The sequence below is a fragment of the Oryza sativa genome, chromosome 12 (assembly GCF_034140825.1).
Source record: "Oryza sativa Japonica Group chromosome 12, ASM3414082v1".
NCBI lineage: Eukaryota > Viridiplantae > Streptophyta > Magnoliopsida > Poales > Poaceae > Oryza > Oryza sativa.
This window is the reverse complement of record NC_089046.1, coordinates 4,516,064-4,537,743: the sequence shown is the minus strand read 5'-3', so window position 1 is coordinate 4,537,743 and position 21,680 is coordinate 4,516,064. Positions and strand designations below refer to the sequence as shown.

At 39.2% G+C, this 21,680-nt stretch overlaps 2 protein-coding genes and 1 long non-coding RNA gene across 4 annotated transcripts; all 3 read right to left on the bottom strand.

The window, feature by feature from the left end:
* Positions 1 to 373: 373 nt before the first annotated feature.
* LOC4351694 (photosystem I reaction center subunit N, chloroplastic) lies at positions 374 to 1,446 on the bottom strand. Its single transcript, XM_015764712.3, has 3 exons — positions 1,045 to 1,446; positions 797 to 922; positions 374 to 636 (listed from the first exon to the last, which is right to left on the bottom strand). Exons 1-3 carry the CDS (start codon positions 1,276 to 1,278, stop codon positions 547 to 549), a joined length of 450 nt encoding a protein of 149 aa, XP_015620198.1. The 5' UTR covers positions 1,279 to 1,446; the 3' UTR covers positions 374 to 546.
* Positions 1,447 to 4,201: 2,755 nt separating this feature from the next.
* Positions 4,202 to 8,389, bottom strand: LOC4351693 (carboxyvinyl-carboxyphosphonate phosphorylmutase, chloroplastic). Its single transcript, XM_015764710.3, has 7 exons — positions 7,980 to 8,389; positions 7,796 to 7,869; positions 6,989 to 7,071; positions 6,796 to 6,820; positions 6,660 to 6,679; positions 5,709 to 5,855; positions 4,202 to 5,124 (listed from the first exon to the last, which is right to left on the bottom strand). The coding sequence occupies exons 1-7, from the start codon at positions 8,231 to 8,233 to the stop codon at positions 4,657 to 4,659; spliced, it is 1,071 nt and encodes a 356-aa protein (XP_015620196.1). The 5' UTR covers positions 8,234 to 8,389; the 3' UTR covers positions 4,202 to 4,656.
* A 4,832-nt stretch (positions 8,390 to 13,221) lies between these two features.
* On the bottom strand, positions 13,222 to 20,588 carry LOC136354737 (uncharacterized). Of its 2 annotated transcripts, XR_010738483.1 has the most exons (3): positions 20,391 to 20,583; positions 13,699 to 14,137; positions 13,249 to 13,552 (listed from the first exon to the last, which is right to left on the bottom strand). It is a non-coding gene; the product is annotated as an uncharacterized lncRNA (long non-coding RNA). The 2 variants fall into 2 exon arrangements; XR_010738484.1 differs by lacking the exon at positions 13,699 to 14,137 and having other exon boundaries at positions 13,222 to 13,552; positions 20,391 to 20,588.
* Positions 20,589 to 21,680: the final 1,092 nt, after the last annotated feature.

The following is a 21,680-nucleotide window of genomic DNA, read 5'->3' as shown; positions in this document are numbered from 1 at the left end:
GGAGCCGCCAATAGTGCCGGGGAGCATCGTTGGCGCACATGGTGGGGAGGTGATCGGGGGCTTGGGGTGTCACCTCCCGAGTCACCCAAGTTTAATTGAATTTCTGAAGGATGCATATGGCTCTACTTCTCTGTAATTCTTTAACTTTTATTTGCCAGGAATTTTTTTTTAGAAAAATCTCATGTTTAAAGGTGAGTCTTATATTCCAACGAACATAAACTGCAGTTTTTGTGCTTGTACGTGTCAGATATATACTCACTTCTTTCAAATTAGTAAATTAAGTGTTCTTTTCCCTTTCCCTTGTTGGTCTGGATCACATTGATTGAATCTATTCTTGGTGAACCAATATAAGATGCATGATTAGAAATCAAAGTGAGATCGACGAATCGAGAGAAAATTCGCTACAAATCTCCACTCAGATGATACAAATACACAGTGAGCACGACAAGCGTTCAATTATGCATGCAGTTGTGTCATATCACAAAGGTTCTAGGTACAGGAATGTTTTCATGGCTGGCCAATCGATCGATGATCATCATCAGATCATCACCATTTCCAGAAGACGTTGGATCCGCACTTGTACTTCTCCTTCCCCTCGCACTCGATCTCGAGATCATCTGAGATGAATGGGACTTTCTGCACGCAACAACACAAGAGGTTTCAGATTAAATCATGCAGTACTCTTGTTCGTTCCATAAAAAACCAATCTAGTATAGATGTGATACATCCTGAACGAGGTTTGGTTTTTGATAGGATGAAGAGAGTGGAATTTGTGAAAGTAATGAAGTGATGAGACCTTCTGCTTGGCGAGGTCCTGGCAGCCGGTGAAGTTGTAGGGGAACTGGCAGCTGCCGAACTCGACGGTGTACGCCCTCGCGAAGTTGGCGCCGCTCGTCGCCAGCCTCTTCTTGTCGTTCAGCTCCTGCACACGATTAATCAATCGCCTCGTCAGCTCAGCTCTAGCTCGAGCTCGATCAGCAATGAAATCATGAATTAATTATAACTCGAGACTTAACGAATCATCGATCGACCTCACATTCTCACCTTGTTGGCCTTGCTCTTCTCGAGGTACTCGTCGAACACGCCGGCCTTGGCCTGCCCGGCGGCGGTGGCGGCGAACACGGCGGCGAGACCCAGCAGCGCGGCGCGCCTGCCACCGCCCTGCTCCTCCTTGGGCGGCACAGCGACGTGCACGCGCTTCGGCACCGGCGAGGCGGCCGACTGCGGCACCGCCGCGGCGGGCTTGAGGCCGACGACGCTGGTGCTCACTCCGGCCATGGCTCGAGCTGCGCGTGTGCAAGAATTTGGTTGGTTGGAGACGACGACCAGGACGGTGTGGTGATGGTTTATTGGTTTTGTGTGTGATGAGAGTTGGGTTGGGGATATTCGGATTTGGGAGGGAAAATGTTGTGGGTGTGGTTGGCGTGTGGATAGGGTGAGGCTTGCTGCCATCTCATTGGCTGCCATTGGCACTCGTGGTGGCGCGCTATATCCGGATGGTGGGTCCCACGTGCCACGTGGATGGCTATCCTTGGATGTGTGGATCTCGAGGTGGGCATTCCTTGCCTACGTGGCATCCAGGGATGTAGCTCACTGGTCACTGCTATCCCTATCAAACTATGTCTCCCTATTCTCCTTAGGCTGTGTTTGTAACCCCTTGATCACAACCCCTTCCCCTCGTTTTCCACGCGCATGTTTTTCAAACTCCTAAAATGTGTGTTTTTTTTAAAAAAAAATTCTATACGAAAGTTGCTTTAAAAAATCAAATTAATCCATTTTTGAAAAAAATTAGCTAATACTCCCTCCTTCCAAAAGTGTAAGACCTATTTCATTTTTTGGTTTTTTCAAAAGTCTAAGTCCTATTTATAGTCATTATGTGCTAAATTAAATTGTTGATAGGAATCCAAGAAGCTATTTTAATGCTTATTGGTTGCATGTTAATTGGTTTTGTCACATGGTGACTAATTAATTGCTTTTTAGTCTTGGTGCAAAAAAAAATAGAACTTAGATTTTTGAAAGGAGGGAGTACTTAATTAATCACGCGCTAATGGGCCGCTCCGTTTTCTGTGCGGAGGCACTATGTTCCCAACCTAAGCATGCGAACACAGCCTTTGTTCCGATACGGGGTGGAAATGGTATGAAATTTTTTTAATAGCAGTGATACAGTTTACGCAAAATAAATATAGTACCATTTTTAAAATTTCTGTTAACATCGTATTGAAGTGGACAATAAATAGTTAAAATCATAATAAATATAGAAATTCCCTAATTGTTTATATCCATTTTTCCGAAATAATGATAAAAAATCGATACCATTTCTGACCATTTCTAAACATTTTTATTCTTACTTATAATCTCTAATACTACCTACCTCAAGCAATTATCTTTTAAAATAGATATAACATCAAGTTTTTTTTTCTTTCTTTTCTCTTTAACTGGAACTCTACGATTCGATTAACTAGACTGGTTAGTTGAACGGTGTATAAGAAAGAAATAAAATTATGCACCGTTCAACTAAGCAGTTTATTTAATCGAATGAGCTTTAGCTTTAGCTTTTATGTTCTAGTAATAGAAATGGAAAAAATATATATTACCCTACTATATCAAAAGCTAAAGCTCAACAAGCTTGCATCCTGACTTCTCAGAGATTGCAATATGGAAGGCACAAAGAAGAGCCATATTTATATCAGGAGATTAATTCCTAGACTCATGGAGAGAACCATCCACAATAATTTGCTGCAAGTACCATTGTTCATGGGTTGCTGCAATTGTCCTTGATAAACGACAGAATCTGTACAAGTTACTCCATCTTCAGAAATCAGAAGCACCCAAAGCAGCACAAAATTAGGAGGCAACTCTGCCCCACAAACAGAGTAGTGGCCATCAAAATTTGGCCCAAAATTCAGAAACTTGTTTCAGAATTGCTGAATATACAACACCACAGGTTTGATTCCACAATAATTAAGTAAATGTCCAACAGCCCAATGGGTAGACAGTCCATGGGCTCCAAATAAATTTCAAGATACAGGGACAGATGTTGGATCGATCATAGTGGACCGTCCACACGAGCACTGACTCAAAATTCAGACAGATGCATATAATGTACTGAATAAAAAAATGATTGAAAAAAAATACGCACACACGTTTACCTTACTGTTTATGTGCGGAATCACACGCACAATCCCAACTTAATCACTCAAACTAGATGAATTCCAATGACTCGGCAATTGTAACAGGCCCAAAATATGTAAAAAAAGTTAAATTTGTGGGTAATGTCATGGGTGTCCATCTGTCTTTTGCATTTAATACCTGTGTTTGAATTTTCTATGCATTCATAATTACGGTTTGTATGCATATATTTGAACAGAAAAAAAATAGTGATGCATTTGTACTAATAAAAAAATGGAAAAAAAATCATACTATATACATCATAAGTAGCAGTCTGTAAGGTTGGTAAACTTTTATCATTTTATACGATTCCTCAATTGAATCAGTCAAATTGGTCAAAAACTAGAATAAAATCATAACAATTATGACCCTCCTTTGCAATTTTGCCATAATCAAACATCGCACAACTGAATGACTGATTACCAAGACTTGCTCTACTCATGGTAATATTCCCAGAATTTTTACTCCAAGGCAACTCAATGAAATTCTAGTGTCGAAGTAATAGCTAACTGTTTTTAAATAAGGAAACTCTGCAACCGAGAACCAACGGAGATCACCCCCTATTACAAATTTACAAGATTGATAGATGAATATCAAAAGCTACAAATATCGATGAGAATGTGCAGAGGAACTACAGATATCAAAAGCTAAACTATAGCTCGCATCCTGACTTGGACTTGTCTGAAGATTGCAATAGCAGAAAGAAGATAGGGCCAAGCAAACTTCAACATGTGAAGTATTCATCACATATATTCCTTATCAGATTCATTGCTAGACTAATGGAGGGAACCATCACCATTAATTTAATTTTTAATTACCCTTGCTCAGGTTGCTAGCTGCAATGCTTGTTGATAAACCACAGAATCTATAGAAATCATAAATTCCATCTTCAGAAGCACTCATAGCAGCAGAAAATTAATAGGCAATTCTGGTCCACAAACAAAGTAGTGGCCATCAAACTTGGCCAAAATTTCACAAGTTTCTTTATTTCCAAATAACTGAATACAACAGAATAATTCAGTCCACAAGAAGATGTCGAACAGCCCAATGGTAGACGGTCCATGGGCCGATTTATTCCAAATAAATTTGAAGGTACACTGAACATGACACTGACTGACAGTACAGATGCTTCATGGATCGACGATCAATCTGGACCGTGCACACACGAGCATACTGACTCAAAATTCAGACAGATGCATAGCTGCATATACTGTACTGAATCGAAAAAATTGGAAAACGAAGAATACTCAACACATATTTACCTTACAGTTTATGTGCGGAATCACGCACCCAATCCCAACATAATCACTCACTCACTCACACAGCAATATATAGCTACGTACCATGCAATAATAACACATACCTCACAAAATTCACCAATAATGCAGGAGAATTAATCAATGTAATCCACCATATTTCATGGCTCCCTGATGACAGCCACATTTCGATTGATAATTTATTCCATTGGTAGCTTGATCTTGATCGATCTTAGTGTACCCCATTGGTAGCTCCGTTTCCGGCGACGACGGCGGCCGCCTTGGCCTTGGCCTTCTCCATCTCCGTCGTGGTCTCCAGCGCCGGTGGTGCCGGGAGCGGCTTGGGAACGGAGGAGGAGGAGTTGACGGAGAAGCGAACCTCGATGTCGAGCCAGGAGTCGAGGCCGACGAGGTTGTTGAACTCGGTGAAGGTGGTGAGGCGGTGGAGCTCGTCGCGGGTGGTCTCGGCGCGCTTGAGGGCGGCGAGGACGTCGACGAGGGCGCGGGCGGCAGCGTAGACGGTGGTGAGGGGGGACTTGATGAGGTGGAACCCCATCTCCATGAGCTCCTGCCTCGTGTGCAGCGGCGTCTTCCCGCCCTCCAGCATGTTGCACACGCGATAACCCTTGGTCCTCCTGCAGATCTCCATCAGCTCCTCGTCGCTCCGCGGCGCCTCCACGAAGCACGCGTCTGCTCCCGCCTACAATTTTTTTTTTACATATATTCATATTAGATATGATATGATGTTGAATAATAATAGCTTAATTTACGGTGATCTCTACTGGTATGAATATATCCTACTAGTAAATAGGAAAAGAAATAATTGTATTATCCGTAGTTGAGGTACGTATAGTAATATAATTGATAGGATTTTATTTGATTAGAAGAAAATGAACGGTTTAGATTGGATTCTACAACCAGTAAAGACCAATGTAAAAACACCAATGGGTTAAATTCCATTATATAGGAGAAAAATATACCACAGACATTGTTTGTGAGCCTAATATATAATAGAAGACAAAGATACAAACCATTTTCATTTCATCATGTAAAAAGAAAGTGTTTTCGCCTCACATATATCAGTTTTCAAAATGCAACTTTGACCAATATCTAATGAAAGAACTAATTAATTTCAAAACATTGATTCTTGACAGACTTGAACTTGTTTAAGATTAATAGTTGGTGGTTGAGATCGATCAAATTTAAACGAGAGTTTGACTCTGAAGAGATTCTCTAGAACATGATTTATCTCTCTCTAGAAAAAAGAAGTGGTCATCTGCTTACATCTATGTAGAGATTGGCACGCCTAATGGCATCATCAAGACCAGTGACAGATCGAGCGTCAGTCCGGGCCACGATAAAGAAGTCCCGATCACCAACGACCTCTCTCGCTGCAGCTATCTTCACAGCGTGCTCCTCTGCTGGTATCACCTAATTTAATTTTAACCAACACAAGGAGAGTTAGAGATCAAGGTAATTAATGCCGGCCACAATTTTGTAATCCTCGATGATGGTGACAAGATGCAGAACATGGTGCACTCGATCTTATTACCACTCTACTACATAGCTAGCTAGACAACATATAATGGCTGTGATAAAATCATTAATTGATTGTTGTTGGTAGTTTGTTTTTGTTTAATGCACAAAATGTTGGATCGATCGGATCTAGCTAGAACTTGCCATTAATACATCAGAGACATATTTATACATACAAAAGCAAAGTTGTAATGGGTCCTCCATATTTAACAGTGCATGCATGGTATAAAATGTTGGGGCCTACGTGTCACTGAATTAATTCAGCAGAATCTTCATTTCCAATATCAATATGTTTAGTGAAAGTGACACCATATATTCAAAGTAGATATAAATATATATATCAAATCTCCGCTATGTGAAATAATAGAGGGTAAATATATATAGCTAGGGCGAATTTTCTGGTCATTTTGAACCATCCTAGCTAGCTATTTTTGCATTATAACTTGTGATAATTAAGTTGTGATTCATCACATTAGTCCTGTTATTATTTCGATGTCACGGAACGACAGGATCGGTTACCAATTTATTTCCTCATTAGATTTTGGCAGGTGTGCATTAAGTGTACGTACTTAAGCTATAAATTGGCATGGATTTGCAATGGTGAACAGAGTGCTAAACAGAATTAGTATCACTATACAGTAGTAGTACATGTTTGTCTAGAACATGTAGGGACAAAAACAGTGTGTTGTCAGTATTTACCTGCTTGCCATGCATGTGTCCTTGACGATCGATGAACAAACAGACACAAAAGTAAATTAGCAATCGAAAAAAAAGAGAGAAGAAAATCCTGAGGAAAAAACAATTTTCCTGATGTGACAGATGAATAGTTCCTTACCACACTTCTTTGGCCATGCCTGGTCCTGGAATTTGCAAAAGAGAAGACAGAATCAATATTACTGATTACTAGTGACAATATGATATATATTTTTTTGGTTGTCAAAATCAAAACCACTACTATTGATTAATAGTTGCAAAGGGAACATGTGGTGCACAGTGCGAGCAAGACAAGGTGAAGAAGAATCCATCACCTCGAGGAAGCAGCCTGCAGCACCTGCTGCCATCAGGTCCTGAACAGTACGCTTCACATTCAGAGCATTGCCACCACCAGTGTCTGGAGGGAAAAAAAGAATACATTTTGCATCAGACAACAGAAAATCATATTAATCATGTACAGTAAGTGATGCTAATTAAAATACAATTTATTTAAAGTTAAAAAGGGCTAAAGTACGTCATCTCAACAGTAATCATCGTCATGGCATGCATAATTAAAAAAAGCTGTAGCAGTACTTGTGTCAACATTCTTTTAGCACTGAAGGAAACAGATCACCTAGCAAATGTCTCCAGGAGAACAAAAATATAATTTTGTCCTTATAAACTACTCTTCTTAAACAGTTTCATGCACCAACATATATACTTTTTTTTGGAGAACAAGAAATATATTTTAACACCCACTGTTTTCACTTGCAGATCCCTGGTCCAAGCTTCTGGTGTGCATGGTGATGGACCCCAGAACAGCGTTATAGGACAGTGTTATTTTTTAATTTCCCCCTTTCAGCTAATATATAATTGTGCTTTCCAGCAAAGTTCATGTGCAACATATAATTATATCTCGAGGGGTACCATGCATGCATACATACATATACACACAAGTTTGTACTTAAATTACTATACAAACATGTCCCAGCTGAATCATTAGCATTCCAAATCTAGCATGCACTGTCAACTTTACTGCATATATTATACGATGCTTTCTTTGTTAATTTGCTTTTCTTTCTTGGTCTTATATATATTAAAGTGCCATTTTTAGAGAGAGAGAGAGAGGAGAGAGAGATGACCGGCGTCGGCGATGAAGAGTGTGTTGGGCGCCGACGCGCAGATCCGCCTCGCCACCTCCGCCATCTCCGGCGGCCTGCATGAACCTCGCCGGAGAAACGGCTAGTGTCAGCAAATAATTCACACACAAACAGAGTGTGTGTGTATATATATATGAGATTAATTAATTGTGTGTTAATTAATTACGTGAGGAGGCCGACGTCGGGGGTGCCGAGGAAGGAGCCGGAGACGGCGTAGCCGGAGATGAAGCCGGCGTAGAACCCGGTCTTCTGGACGATCGCCGCCGACAGCGCGTCGTACACCCCGGGCATCAGCACCGCCCCCTCCGACTCGATCTTCCTCGACACACTCGTCGACCGCCCCGCCGCCGCCGCAGCGCCGCTGCCGTTGCCGTGGCCGTGGTGGCCGTTGCCGTTATTGGCTCCGTTCACCTCGGCCATTGTACTTACTTTTTCGCCGGAGATCGAAGAAAAAAGAAAAGAGAAATTAGAGCTTAATTAGCTTAGCTTAGCTAGGCGTCCGTACAAGGGATATTGTACTTTTGCTAGCTGAGCTGAGGTTGTGGGCGGTGGTGATGGTGAGGAGGGGAGGAGGAGGATTTATATAGAGCCGCGCGCGCGGGCTGGGCCTGGTGGGCCGGGAGTGGGGCCCACGCCACGCTGGTGGGGTGGGGGTGGTCTCACGTGTGGCTCCGTGCGTCTCGCGCCAAGGTAGCAGCTGAGTGTGGCCAGCGCACATGCATGCAAGCGTGTTTCACGGATAATAATTGATTAATTGATTGATTAATTAATTACTTATTACTGGTAGTAATTAACTAATAAACAGTAATATACATTGTGGTCAAAACGATAGAGAATGCGAAAGTGGTTATAGTTAACCTGCAGGCCGATCCGATCGGGGATCGATCGATAGATCACCCTCACAGAAATTATAAGCTAATGTACGTATATTACGATTCATGAGAGTAGGCATGTTCAGTTCATGTTCCTGAATACTCCCTCCGTTTCTAAATATTCGACGCTATAACATGTTTGACCGTTCGTCTTATTTAAAAAAAGTTAAGTAATTATTAATTTTTTCCTATCATTTGATTCATTGTTAAATATACTTTTATGTATACATATAGTTTTACATATTTCATAAAAGTTTTTAAATAAGACGAATGGTCAAAGATATGCTAAATAGTCAATGGAGTTAAATATTTAGAAATGGAGGGAGTAGTACTTAGCTTCATGAGTAGCTAGAGGACCCCTCATTTACTTTACTCATCTTTGATTAAGTTTAGGCAAATGTGAATATATATAAACTCGTAGTGAGAGGAATACACATATAATAAAAAAAGATAAACTATTGCTAAATTTTTAAAACCAAATTCCTAGACACCCTCTCCCTTGCATATGTAGCTCCGCCCTTGTGTGCCGAAAAACGATCCCCTAACTTCAAAGGATCGAAGTATAGCACTACTCCAGCAGGATCTAGCTAGCTAGCACGATCTGACCTTCTTGTTTTGGTTTAGGTGTGTGGCCGAACTGTTTTGGAAAATTCAGATTTTCTATGTTAATCCCCATGCAACGAGGATGACTTGGGAAGATGCTTCTTCGGGATCGTAGTTTATTAGTGTATTGATACAGTACTCCTATATACTCCCACCATCCTATTTCAGTTGTGTGCTCCGGTGTCCATCGTTTAACCTTTCGTCTTATTTAATATTTTTTTATCATTAGTATTTTTATTGTTATTCGATAATAATTAAAACATGAATAGTATTTAATGCTTACTTTTTTTAAGTTTTTTAATTTTTTTTAAACAAGACGGACGTTCAAACGTTTGAAACAGAAACCTACAACCTCACTTAAAATGGAGTACTGGTAATCCCTAAGGCTGCGTTCGGTATAGGAAGTTCCCAACCCCTCTCCCTCGTTTTCTGCGTGCACGCTTTTCCAACTAATGTTTTTTTCAAAAAGTTTCTATACGAAAGTTGCTTAAAAAAATCATATTGATCAATTTTTGAAAAAAAAATAGCTAATACTTAATTAATCACGCATTAAACGTTGCTCCGTTTTGCGTGCCAGCACTCCCAAATACAGCCTAAGCAACGAGCTCGAGCTCGAGGGGATGATCACTGAGGAAGAATCTCATCCAGATTTGCAACAATTATTTAGGCTGTGTTTAGATCCAAAGTTTGGATCCAAACTTCAGTCCTTTTCCATCACATCAACCTGTCATACACACACAATTTTTCAGTCACATCATCTCCAATTTCAACCAAAATCCAAACTTTGGGCTGAACTAAACACAGCCTTAGGCACTACGTACTACTACATGTATAAAATAAATTAAACTGCTCCCAGTGTCTAGAAATAAAATACTCCCTCAAGATCGTACATGGACGTTTTCTTCATGTGATTTAAATAGTTACTGAAAATAATAATTGGAAAATGGAACAAGGTAGATTAGGATGTCATCTGTTAATATGCAAAATGCAAGGTTAAATTTGGTTTCCATAGGGGAAAACAAAACAAAACAAATTATTTTGCAATGAAATTTGTTATTTTTGTTTCTTCATTTCTATATTAATTTTGTCCATGCAAAAGTTTGTTGAATAATTGGTGATACAGTAATCTATATTGATTTTTTTAAAACATTATTTAATTGCACATGAGAAACAAGGGAACATATATTATAGGGCTTAATATAAAATCCACTTCTCTTCTATAAATATATATTAATAGAATATGGAAAATAGTTCAACAACTGAGGGAGAACAATTTCTTCCTACCAAACACACCAAGTATGGGCTTCTTCTTTCTTAACTTAATTAATATAGACACGAGGATTATAAGCGACGCTGAATTATTGTTATGGTAATTTCTCACATCTCACTCATTTTATATAGTAGTAATCCCTATTTTGCGACGATGATGGGATCATATAGCGATCGAAAGGCGAGGTTTCATGGGGATTCCAATCATTGTTGCTAGCTAGCTCTATCAAGTTAATTTCAGATTGGGACCACGGCAATTCTCCGTTACCATCACAAACTTATTATTGTGCACACACAATGCGCCCCATAGGTTGCATTTGAGCCAGAAATTTTAGCCCATGTACTACAAGTCATGGGCAGCCATGCATTTGTTCACTATTGGTAATGTAGTAGGTGCAGCGTGTGAAGCTAGCTGTCTCTTTTGGTTGGTTGGGACAAGTACTGTATGGTACATAATACTGTGATGTGCCTCTCCAAGTGTATAACGAAATTAAGGAGAGTGATCAGCTAACAAAAGCCTGGTTGATTGGAATGGCATGAGAGTTAATTAGCTGGTCTGCAAATTAAGCATGCATGGACTGTGGAATTAGAAATTGAGAATGGTAGGTGAGCTTATTTTGGATCACTGACTAGACATTGATCATGTGTCCTAATTAGTTGTTTAATTTGTCCGGAACTTCTCTTGTGTATAAAAGTTGGCCTATCCAATTTCCAAATCATGCAGTTCCCAATGGTTTGACAAACTGGCTGGCTCCCCAATGTAAGGTCGTCAAAAATGATGGAGTGTCGTGTGGAGCTCCTGGGTGCATGCATATGCATCAAATGCATGGTTGCAATTGTAGGAGATCCACAAATTGTGGTAACTAATTTTTTGGTATGCAAATTGAAGGGAAGAAGATTAATGGTCTGTGCTTGCGCCATATTTGGGCCGTTCGTTCTCTCCTGCCAACAGAATCAATAGGAACTTATTGTGTGGCTCCATATCTTTAGAATGATATATATAGATAGGATTGGTTATCGCCATTAGTTCCCTGTCCATTTGGTCCAGCATATTGCACATCTCAAAAATTCCCACCAAGCACCAAGATCTCACAAATTTTTGGAGGAGTTGGAAACATTTGGCCCTCTAGTTTCTTTGTCTTTTCAGAGCGAATCTGTTGCCTGAATAAGTTGGATTTGTATCCACATCCAAAGTATTTATATCCAGCGCCTATCTCTATAAATTTCAATGAAATTAAGAATAAAATGTGGCTTACATTACACGGTGAGCTGTATCCTCACGTTTCCAACGCGTCCCCTCCCCCTTTCACTAGCAAGTGATCGAGCTGGTCCCACTTGATTTGTCTCTATACTCTTCTGATGACATGGACGCCACATTTGCATGTGATGTATCGGCCTCCCTTATCACAATTGATAGTACCATTAATTGAATACCTAACTCCCATTATTGGATTATGTGGCTATTAGCCCCATATGTTTAGCATAATATATCCGTGCATGCCTTTATAATCCTTGGTATTTGTTTTCATAAGTCATAGTACAATTGGATATGGCAAGACTGGGTTTATATACATATTCATGTTATAGTATGCAACCAATCTACTGCATGAGGTATTCCACTTTCATGGTATCAGAGTGAGCAAAGCGGAAAATGACTATACCAAGAGCGAGGGGCGAGCTCCAACCCATACAACGACTCATTGAGGTGACATACAAGATCAAGTTGAGATGAATCAACAAACCCAAAAGGATGAAAAAAAGTATAATATGTCATTGTTAGAGTGTCATGAAGGAACATGTTTTTCACATCATGGTAAGTATTGTGCGAAAAGTGGCATGCTTGACCACCGAACTGAAAATATTATTAAAGTCAATTATAAAGCCTTATACTGCAACAAGCAATCAGCATGAAACTTGTTAGAAAAGATCCACTAGGCTATCACCGTACTGGTGGTGTCAGGAGGATAAGTAGGAACAAAAATGGTTTGGAAAGTTTCTGATTTCCGGATGTGTTTCTGGAAATGAAAGTGTTGGTTGGATTTTCTTTCGAAAAATGTCAGAAACAAAAACAAATTTGGAATTACTTTCTCGGAAATGGAACTGAATACGGTAAGGCTACCATCTGTCGGAAAACCGGAATCAGTTAGATTTTTTTTGGAAATAAATTTGGAAACAAATTCAGATTTTTTTAATCGGAAACGAATTACTTTTCATGTACAGCTGATTACCTTCATCCTTCTCTACTCAAGATGTTTAGATTTGTACTGAGTATTATTGATGTAATTGTTGAATGGAGATATTTTTTTCTAGTCCGGTGCTTTTGACTTGTTTTTCTTTTGTTTAATGACTATTTCTTATTTCATTAGGCTATGTCATACTATTTTATGTAGTTCTTGCTTATTTTAATTCTCCTAGAAAGTGGAGTATACAACTAGTTGTATTATTATTAATTGATAAAAATTTAAAATGTTATTATATTGTTTTACAAAAATATAATGAGCTACATCTCTCAGTTGATTTGAGAAACTTAGTTACAGTTGTTTTCATATTCTGATAAATATTCAAATTAGTATTCGCCCTGATTCATATTCACTTCGTATCCGTATTCTATAATGTTCGATTCCGTTTTCATATCCAGGGTTTCTGATTCTGAAAAAAAAAGTGAAACAGAAATGATAGAGCTGGTTTCCATCTATTTTCAAGCCATTTTTACCCCTTAGGATATATAAGACCATAGGTGTGGTTCGCTAACATAGACAACAAGGCCAGAGGAATCACCAACGTGACCAGCAAGGGCACATGTGCAAAACTTCACAAGGACGTATACAACATGCATTGTAATTGGGGATGACACATGCAGTACACCAATGTCGGCATTAGCACTACTAGAAAAACCATTTTTCCAGACGATGGTATTTTTTTCAGGTAGGTGGGCCTTACAAAGCTAGATGGCCACCTGCGAAAATGACAACCGTGGGACAAGATCGTTGTCCACCTGCAAAAAAGATTAAATATATTAAAAGCGACACCTACCCACCAAAATCGCTAAATCATCACACCTATCAGGCTCTCAACCCTCATCTCTCCCTCCCCTCTCCTCTCCACTCCCTCCTCTCCCTCATCTCTCCCTCCCCTCCTCACCTGCCGGAAGATGGTGATGGCGGCGGCTCCAGGCGGTGGCGGCACGGAGGGTGGAGAGGCATCGGCTCCCCTCTCTCCTCCCAGATCTGGTGGAGGCGGTGGTGGAGGGCGGCGGCGGCGGCGGCTCCGCTGGTAGGGGGGCGGTGGCGGCAGCGGCTCCCCTCCCTCCCAGATTTGACCGAAGGGGGGAGGGGGGAGGGCAACTGTGGCTACCGGCGGTGGTGGCGGCGGCGAAGGACTGCAGTGGCAGGTCCAAGCGGTGGCGGCTTCCCTCCCCTCCCTTCCTCTCGGCGGCGGCGGTGGCGGCGCGGCTCCAGGTGGCGCCAGCTCCTGGCGATGGCCTTCCTCCCTCCTAGATCTGGCCGGAGGGGGGGAGGGGCTGCAGCGGCGGCATTTTTTTTTCGCCTAAACTATTTTCGTAGGCGTGTGGCTATGACGCCTGCAAAGATGGTGATGTCGCCTGTGAAAATGATCTATTTTTTAGGCTTACGCGTCTAGGCGGGCTTTCCATCCATCCGGAAAAACGATTTTTGGCCATCCCAAAAAAAAAACGATTTTTCTAGGTAGTGTAGGTGAGCATGGGTACGGGCACTTGGGCCAGTACAGCATAAACGGCAAATGCACTAGGCCAGCGTGAACATTAAGGTGAGCACTAGCAATGGGGCAAGCACAGTCAATTAGTGCAAGGATTGGAGAGGCATATGTGATTGTGACCAACACTACTAGTAGCGATCGATGGTGAAGAACCAGAAGAGACAATAGGCACTACTTAAAAAAGCGTTTGCACTGGCGGCCTAAAAACGTTTTGCGCAGGCGGCCGAGTTCCCCACCAGCAAGTAATGGCAAGTGAACATCCTATATTTTCACATGCGCATTCTTTAAGAGGGTCATCAGCGAAAATTAATTTTCACAAGCGCATTCTTAAGATGACCACCAACGAAAATATTCTTCGGTGAAAAAAATACAAAAGTTCATATTCAAGGCTAGACGACGAAGATTATCATAGAAGCTTAATTGTGGCCATGGAGGATAGTTTGGGCTTACAACTCTTAGTACGTACAGCATGCTATCGTAATATACTATGATAATGTAGGTGTTGTTTATATCTCTCGAGGAATCCCATGCAGCATTAGCATGAAGCACATAAAAAATGATTTGCACTTTATCTACTAGTGAATTATTTATGGACTAATTTGTGTTCTTAATATTCTTAGGAAAAGGTCCAATAACCCCTAAACTTTGGATGGAAATCTGTCTAGCATACCCTAAACTTTGAAACCGGACATTCAGTCTCCTAAATTTTACAATACCGTTTATATAACCCCATAATATAGTTTTGCATAGTGGATTTTATCTAATTTATATATAAGTTGGATGAGTTTGATCATATGTCATACACTTTGGACATATATATTAAATTTTTGACCTGAATATTTATTTGTGCTCCTTATTAGCTCTCACTTACAAACAAGTACCAACATAATAATAGCATGATATGAAGAATAAATTGATGATTTATAACTGATCATACACAAATATGTTATATTAGTTATTCAAAATTATTCGTTTAAGTTTCCAAAATATGCAAAACCACCATTTAAAACCACATTAGGAGATAATATGGATGGTATAGCAAAGTTCAGTGGGATGGATGTCCGGTTTTAAAGCTTAGGGTGTTAGACAGACTTTCATCTAAAGTTTAGAGGGGTATTTGAACTTTTTTCCATATTCTTATGTTATCATAGTCTATATTGGCATCTTTAACAAGGGACCCACGCTCTTATTGGGGAGTTTAGATTCTACGTACTCTGCTCCAACTCAAAACTTAAACTACAACTTTGCTCCCGCTCTGACTACAAGGGATTAGGGCAAATATATATTTGATATCCCATATTAATTTCCAATCATCCTATGTATTAATTTGTTTCCATACGGCTGGATATGACAAGGGTATAGACCACTATGTATATATTGACATTATTTGGCACAATATATTAATTTACAAGAATAATGGTGTTTAATTAACGACAGTTTTTTTTTGACACACGCACTAAGTTTCACCAAGAATTTTAATTTACGTGCCAGTAAAATATGTGAAGGCACTCCATGTTCTGATACTTTCCGAAAGATCAAGTCAAATTTCTTCATCCTGCGACACTTCAAGAAACATAGGAATAAGCCTTGAAAGGTCACAATTGTGACATTTCAAATTAGTTCTCTCCAAACAGCAAGCAAAAAGGACCTAGAAGCACACATATATATCCTACTCTAGTGTGTGTAAATTGTTACTCCCCCGCGATCTCAAATAATGGACGATGAAATTAACTATTCAAGTTAATTTGACCTCTAGCTTTGTTTTTTTTAAAAAATAAATACTTGAAAATATGTTATGTTATCGATACACATAAAGCTTGCATTCATCATATGACACAATCATTTAAAAGTAATTTGTGGTTAAAGTGAGACGTATGTAATCAACAATATCAGTTATCCGAAAACAGAGGGAGTACTATTTCGCTTTATCAGATATGCATGCAGAGTTTGTGTCAACCTCATCTTGAGTGGCAATATATATTCAACTCTCACTGACAATAATTGCATTATATACTATATTTGCAGTAGTAGTGGTAGATAAGCAATCTTGCTCAATCGAACGCAATTGGCAGATGCAGATCGATGTATAAAAAAATTTACAAGAGATCTGAATATATTGAAAACCTAGCCAAGGAGCACAATTATTAGCTTAGACCGATCTGATCTGTTCCTTCATTGATCTCATCTGCCCATGCCAATGGTACGTACAGTAGGTCGTACGATGTTTTTCTTTTGTTTCTTGCGGATCTACTCATCATGTACAATACCATCCCAATAACAAAATTCAAATGGCTCCCACGAGTAACACGATCAGTCTATTCTATTATCGAAATTATACTCCCTCCGTTTCTAAATATTTGACACCGTTGACTTTTTAGCACATGTTTGACCGTTCGTCTTATTTAAAAACTTTTGTGAAATATGTAAAACTATATGTATACATATAAGTATATTTAACAATAAATCAAATGATAGAAAAAGAATTAATAATTACTTATTTTTTTTAAATAAGACATGGTTAAACATATTTAAAAAAGTTAACGACATCAAATATTTAGAAACATAGGGAGTATATACGATCAGTGCACTCAAGTTGTCGATGTGTGATCAGTACATGCATGCAATTTGCTACTGATAATTGCATCCAACCAGTGAGATCATATTATATATACGCAGAGACGACTACTGAACACTGCAGATCAAATTATAGGCGAACGACATGATGATCCCCTACAGGTTTTCCGACAGCGAAATTTGTGATGTTATTCAGACAAAATTCGATCGATCAGTGCATATATATGGTCTCCACACACATATGATGATAAGATAGCCGGGCCCTCTTATACGCTACTCGGATTATTATTCATGTTTATACCTGGCCACTCAGATTCAGTAGGTTTGGAGGATTAGCTACAGCATCTAGCTCCCTCCTTTTCTTCGATTTAATTTGATGCATTTTTTTCAATGGCTTGAGTAATTGACAGCCACGTTTGGGGCCCAAGATTAACTAGGACCACACGAAGGAATCTTTTCAGTGACTAATCCAGCTAGCTATCGATGATAAATCCCAGCTCCTATCGATTGATAATGATACATTGATAATAGCTAAAGACACTAATTTTCTCTTACTCTGATGAGCATTTATCGTGTACAGTTGGATGTCGTTGTTGCTCTGCAATGGAGAAGGTTAGGCGTCGCTGTATTCTGGGTACGTACATTGATTCTAGCTGATCAGTAGGAGCAGCTGATGTGTCACGGCGTAGGATGTGTAGTAGAATAAAATTGTAGATAAGCAGAGAGGAGACAGGGCCTGAAGCTCTCCCATGTGTCTGTGTTTGTGTCATTTTGTGTGTGATCGATATATAGTGCATGTCAGATCAGATGCAAATAGGGCAGCAGGAGCCACAGATCGGTTGATATGAGCACACGATGAGTCAGAGTTAAGGGGGTTGTTTAGATCCACGGTTGTAAGGTTTTAGCGTGTCACGTCAGGTATTATATGAGGTGTTGTATAGGGTGTTTGGCATTAATAAAAAAACTAATTACAGAATCCGTCAGTAAACAACGAGACGAATTTATTAAACCTAATTAATCTATCATTAGCAAATATTTATTATAGCACCACATTGTCAAATTATTATGGAGCAATTAGACTTAAAAGATTTGTTTCGCAAATTAGTTGTAATCTGTATAATTAGTTATTTTTTAACCTATATTTAATTCTTTATACATGTGTTAAACGTCCGATGTGACATGGCCTAAATTTGCAGGAGATGGCCGACAGAATTGAAGCAGAGAAACTGATCGATCTGGCACCGACACAACGTGATGCATGTTTCACGAGCTGATGTTAGTAATCGATCAGTTTGGTCTAGGTGGCAGATGAGCTTCTTGGAATGCTCCAATGGAGACAATCTTGCAGTTCCATCTATATCCATATGCACGCGAGGCTGGAGAATTGAAGGGATTTAATTTGCCAGATGTGATAAGTGGTTACACAGTTGCAAAGCATTTATAACTAACTCGAGTAAAAATGTCTGGTTAGTACTAGCCCAGCGGTGAAACCAGTATCACCGTAAAGCCCGGACGACTAGTAGCGTTTTCAACATAGTCCTAATGATCCTCGCAAAAAAAAACCATAGTCCTAATGATAAGATCAAATTATTGTTTGATAATATAAGCTACCAAACGGTGCAGCACATTTATCATCTTATTAAAGACTATGGCCGTGTTTAGATTCCAACTTTTTTCTTTAAACTTTCAACTTTTTCATCACATTAAATGTTTGGACACATGTATGGAGCATCAAATGTTGACAAAAAAAACCAATTACACAGTCCGACTGTAAATTGCTAGATGAATCTTTTGAGCCTAATTACACCATGATTTGATAATGTGATGCTACAGTAAACATTTGCTAATGATGAATTAATTAGGCTTCATAGATTCGTCTCGTAGTTTACAGGCAAAATCTGTAATTTGTTTTGTTATTAGTCTACGTTTAATATTTTAAATGTGTGTCCGTATAATTAAAAGATTTTTGGCATACGAACTAAACACATCCTATGTCTCACACCGAGAGACCGAAGTTGAGAGTTCTAAAGTTGAGACAGGTAGGACATTTATAGTTGACCTGTAGTCGCTTTTTACTATTCCCCTGTGGTCATGTAACTTTTTAAAAAGTGTGAAAAGAAAGGAGATTAGCTGCTAGAAAGCAGAGCAGGGTCAGGGTACCTGATTCTGCTAAAAGCAAAGCTATGGCAATCTCTGTTTCAGGTGCGTCAACACAGTGTATCTATCATCCTCTTCCTTAATCCTTCACTAATCAAGTGGTGGTCTTGTCCTAACTGCATTATGTCATGTTCTTTTTGGAAGTTAACAATGAATCTTAAAAGGCTTTGAGTAATGTAGGTAGCTGGCAAATGGTACAGGACACCAAGAGTTCTGTTTGGTTCCTTGCATATGAATTGGATGCATACAAGGAATTGATGGTTCAACTAATTAACATTACTTGCTCACAAATGAAATCCAATTTTGAAATCCATTTCAATTCAAAAGCCTGCTTGTATGTGATGTTTTGATATTATTTTCCTTTTTTTGAGAATTGATAATAGAAAGTTGCAGATGATGTAGAGCTATATGTAAATTCCGGAACCACATTTCTAAACGACGTTATATACTTATATATGTTCTTGAACAAAGTAACAGAAAGAAATGTCAAAAAAGTTGAAAAGTACAAACAGCAAACATATATGAACAACAAATTCACAGATAAGATAGTCAGGCCTTCTTATCCGCCAGTCACAATTAGGTTGGATTAGCCAACCTTCTTCTCTTCTGTGTTCAGCTATAGTCAGGCTTTCTTATCCACTAGTTACAATTAGGTTGGATTAGCCAAACCTTGTTTTCTTCTATGTGTAGCTAATCAAATTGACAACTATGGTTGGGCCATAGTACTAGACCATATGGATAATCCTTTGGTGACATCTCATCTAGGAGTACAACCATTGTGCTAATTATTGAAGGTCTAACTCTTTTCCAGCATAATAATTGCCATGCATGATAATGGTGACCTGTTACTGTTTTCTTACAGCAAGCTGACGTGTCAAGTAAAAGAAGACATGCATTGATCGGGGAATAAGCTTTTCCCATCTTATATCATGCGTGTGAATCCGAACGACTTGGGGAAACGAAGAATTTAATGGAAGGAGATGAATGCCATAATTGATCCAACCAGAACTTCATCTATCACTCGCAATATGTTACACTTCGATTTTTAACGTACAATGCCATCGATTTTTTAAGCATGCATTTAACCATGTGTCCTATTAAAAACACTATGTAATTATCATTTGTTTTTGTTGTGATTTATTTTATCATTGATTGAATGTCTTTAATTTAAGCATAATTTATATTTTTTTTCATATTTATAGAAAAAAGTTTAATAAGATAAACGATCAAACGTACTCACTCCGGTTTCGTAATTCTTGACATTTTAGGCAAGGTTATCAATTATTGGAATTAATTCTTAAAATCATGAACTCAGGCTATGCATAATCACCCCATTAAGCTTATGTGAAATTTGGTGATGTACTAACCGGTGTTTGGAGAAGCCATTAGCACCACACTTAATCCTTTGTCGGCGTCGGCGTCGGTGTTGCAGTAGTAGGCCACCGGTGATGTGATCACCGTGCAGCAGTGGCAATGGATTTCGCCCTTTGTTCCCCTTCAACACGCCTTAAGATCGATAGTTTGAGAGTTTGGGTTTGGCTAAGCCGTAAATCGATCGCCACCAACGAACGGGTAGCATTCCCTTTATATATATGTGAGCACTGAAGGGATCGGGGGCGAGCCCATTACGTAGATAGTGCGTCCGATCATTGCACGAGAGAGAGCAACGTGTGCTCGAGACCGAGGGAATCGGCCCTCAACGTTAGCCGCGCGTGGGCGTGGGATAGGCCAAGCCTATGTGCGCAATTGTCTGACTCGGTGGCCAGAGATCAATGTAACATCAATAACTTTAAAAATATTTAAACTTAAAAGAATAATAACAACATATATGTATATTTGTCTTTCAAAGTACTATAATAAAAATAAACATGCATTTATTTATCATATATATCATAACAAAAAATAAAGTCAAAAATATATTTGGAGACTGTGTCATTGTTCAAAACGTAAAGAATTATGGAACCAGAGAGGGTAAACATATATGTAAGAGTCAATGGCGACAAAGAAAATATGAACTCCGTATTACTTAGCATTGCGATTTCTTATGCTAAGGTGAGCTTGGAATGATCAATTTGAAGTTCCATCCATGCATGTGTGACAGAAGGATTGAGGAGGATTTTGCGTGACATGGTAATATGGTAAATATATATGCGGTTGCATAGAATTTATTACACAAGGAAATAAAAATCTCCTTCTAGTCTAACATAGCTAAAAACAAATTACAAGTAATCAGCTACCCCGTTGGTCTCAAAATATAACTATTTATGCATTTTTTTTAAAGAGATAAAGGTTGAGGTGAGAAATAGTTGTGATTTATTAAGATTAGAAAGTAGATAAAAAATTAAATGAGGGAAAGGTTATGATTGGTTGAGATGAGGAGGAATGTAGAAAATATTTTGATATGGAGGGAGTGCCAAATTCAGTTCCTCAAACTTGGGGGTAGCTAGCGGTACGGCCTCATTTTCCATCTTCAGAATAGACTGATCAAACCTCATGAAACTGTCCAGGTTCATTCTATTATTTTAATCTCCTAGAAGATGCATTAAGGTCCTTTCAGTTTTAAAAATTTAAGTGTTTTTGTTAGTAATCACATTCAGAGAACTTGTGGGGTACTGTAGATTTTTGAACTTCTTTTTTCATTCCATGGTGGTGCAACC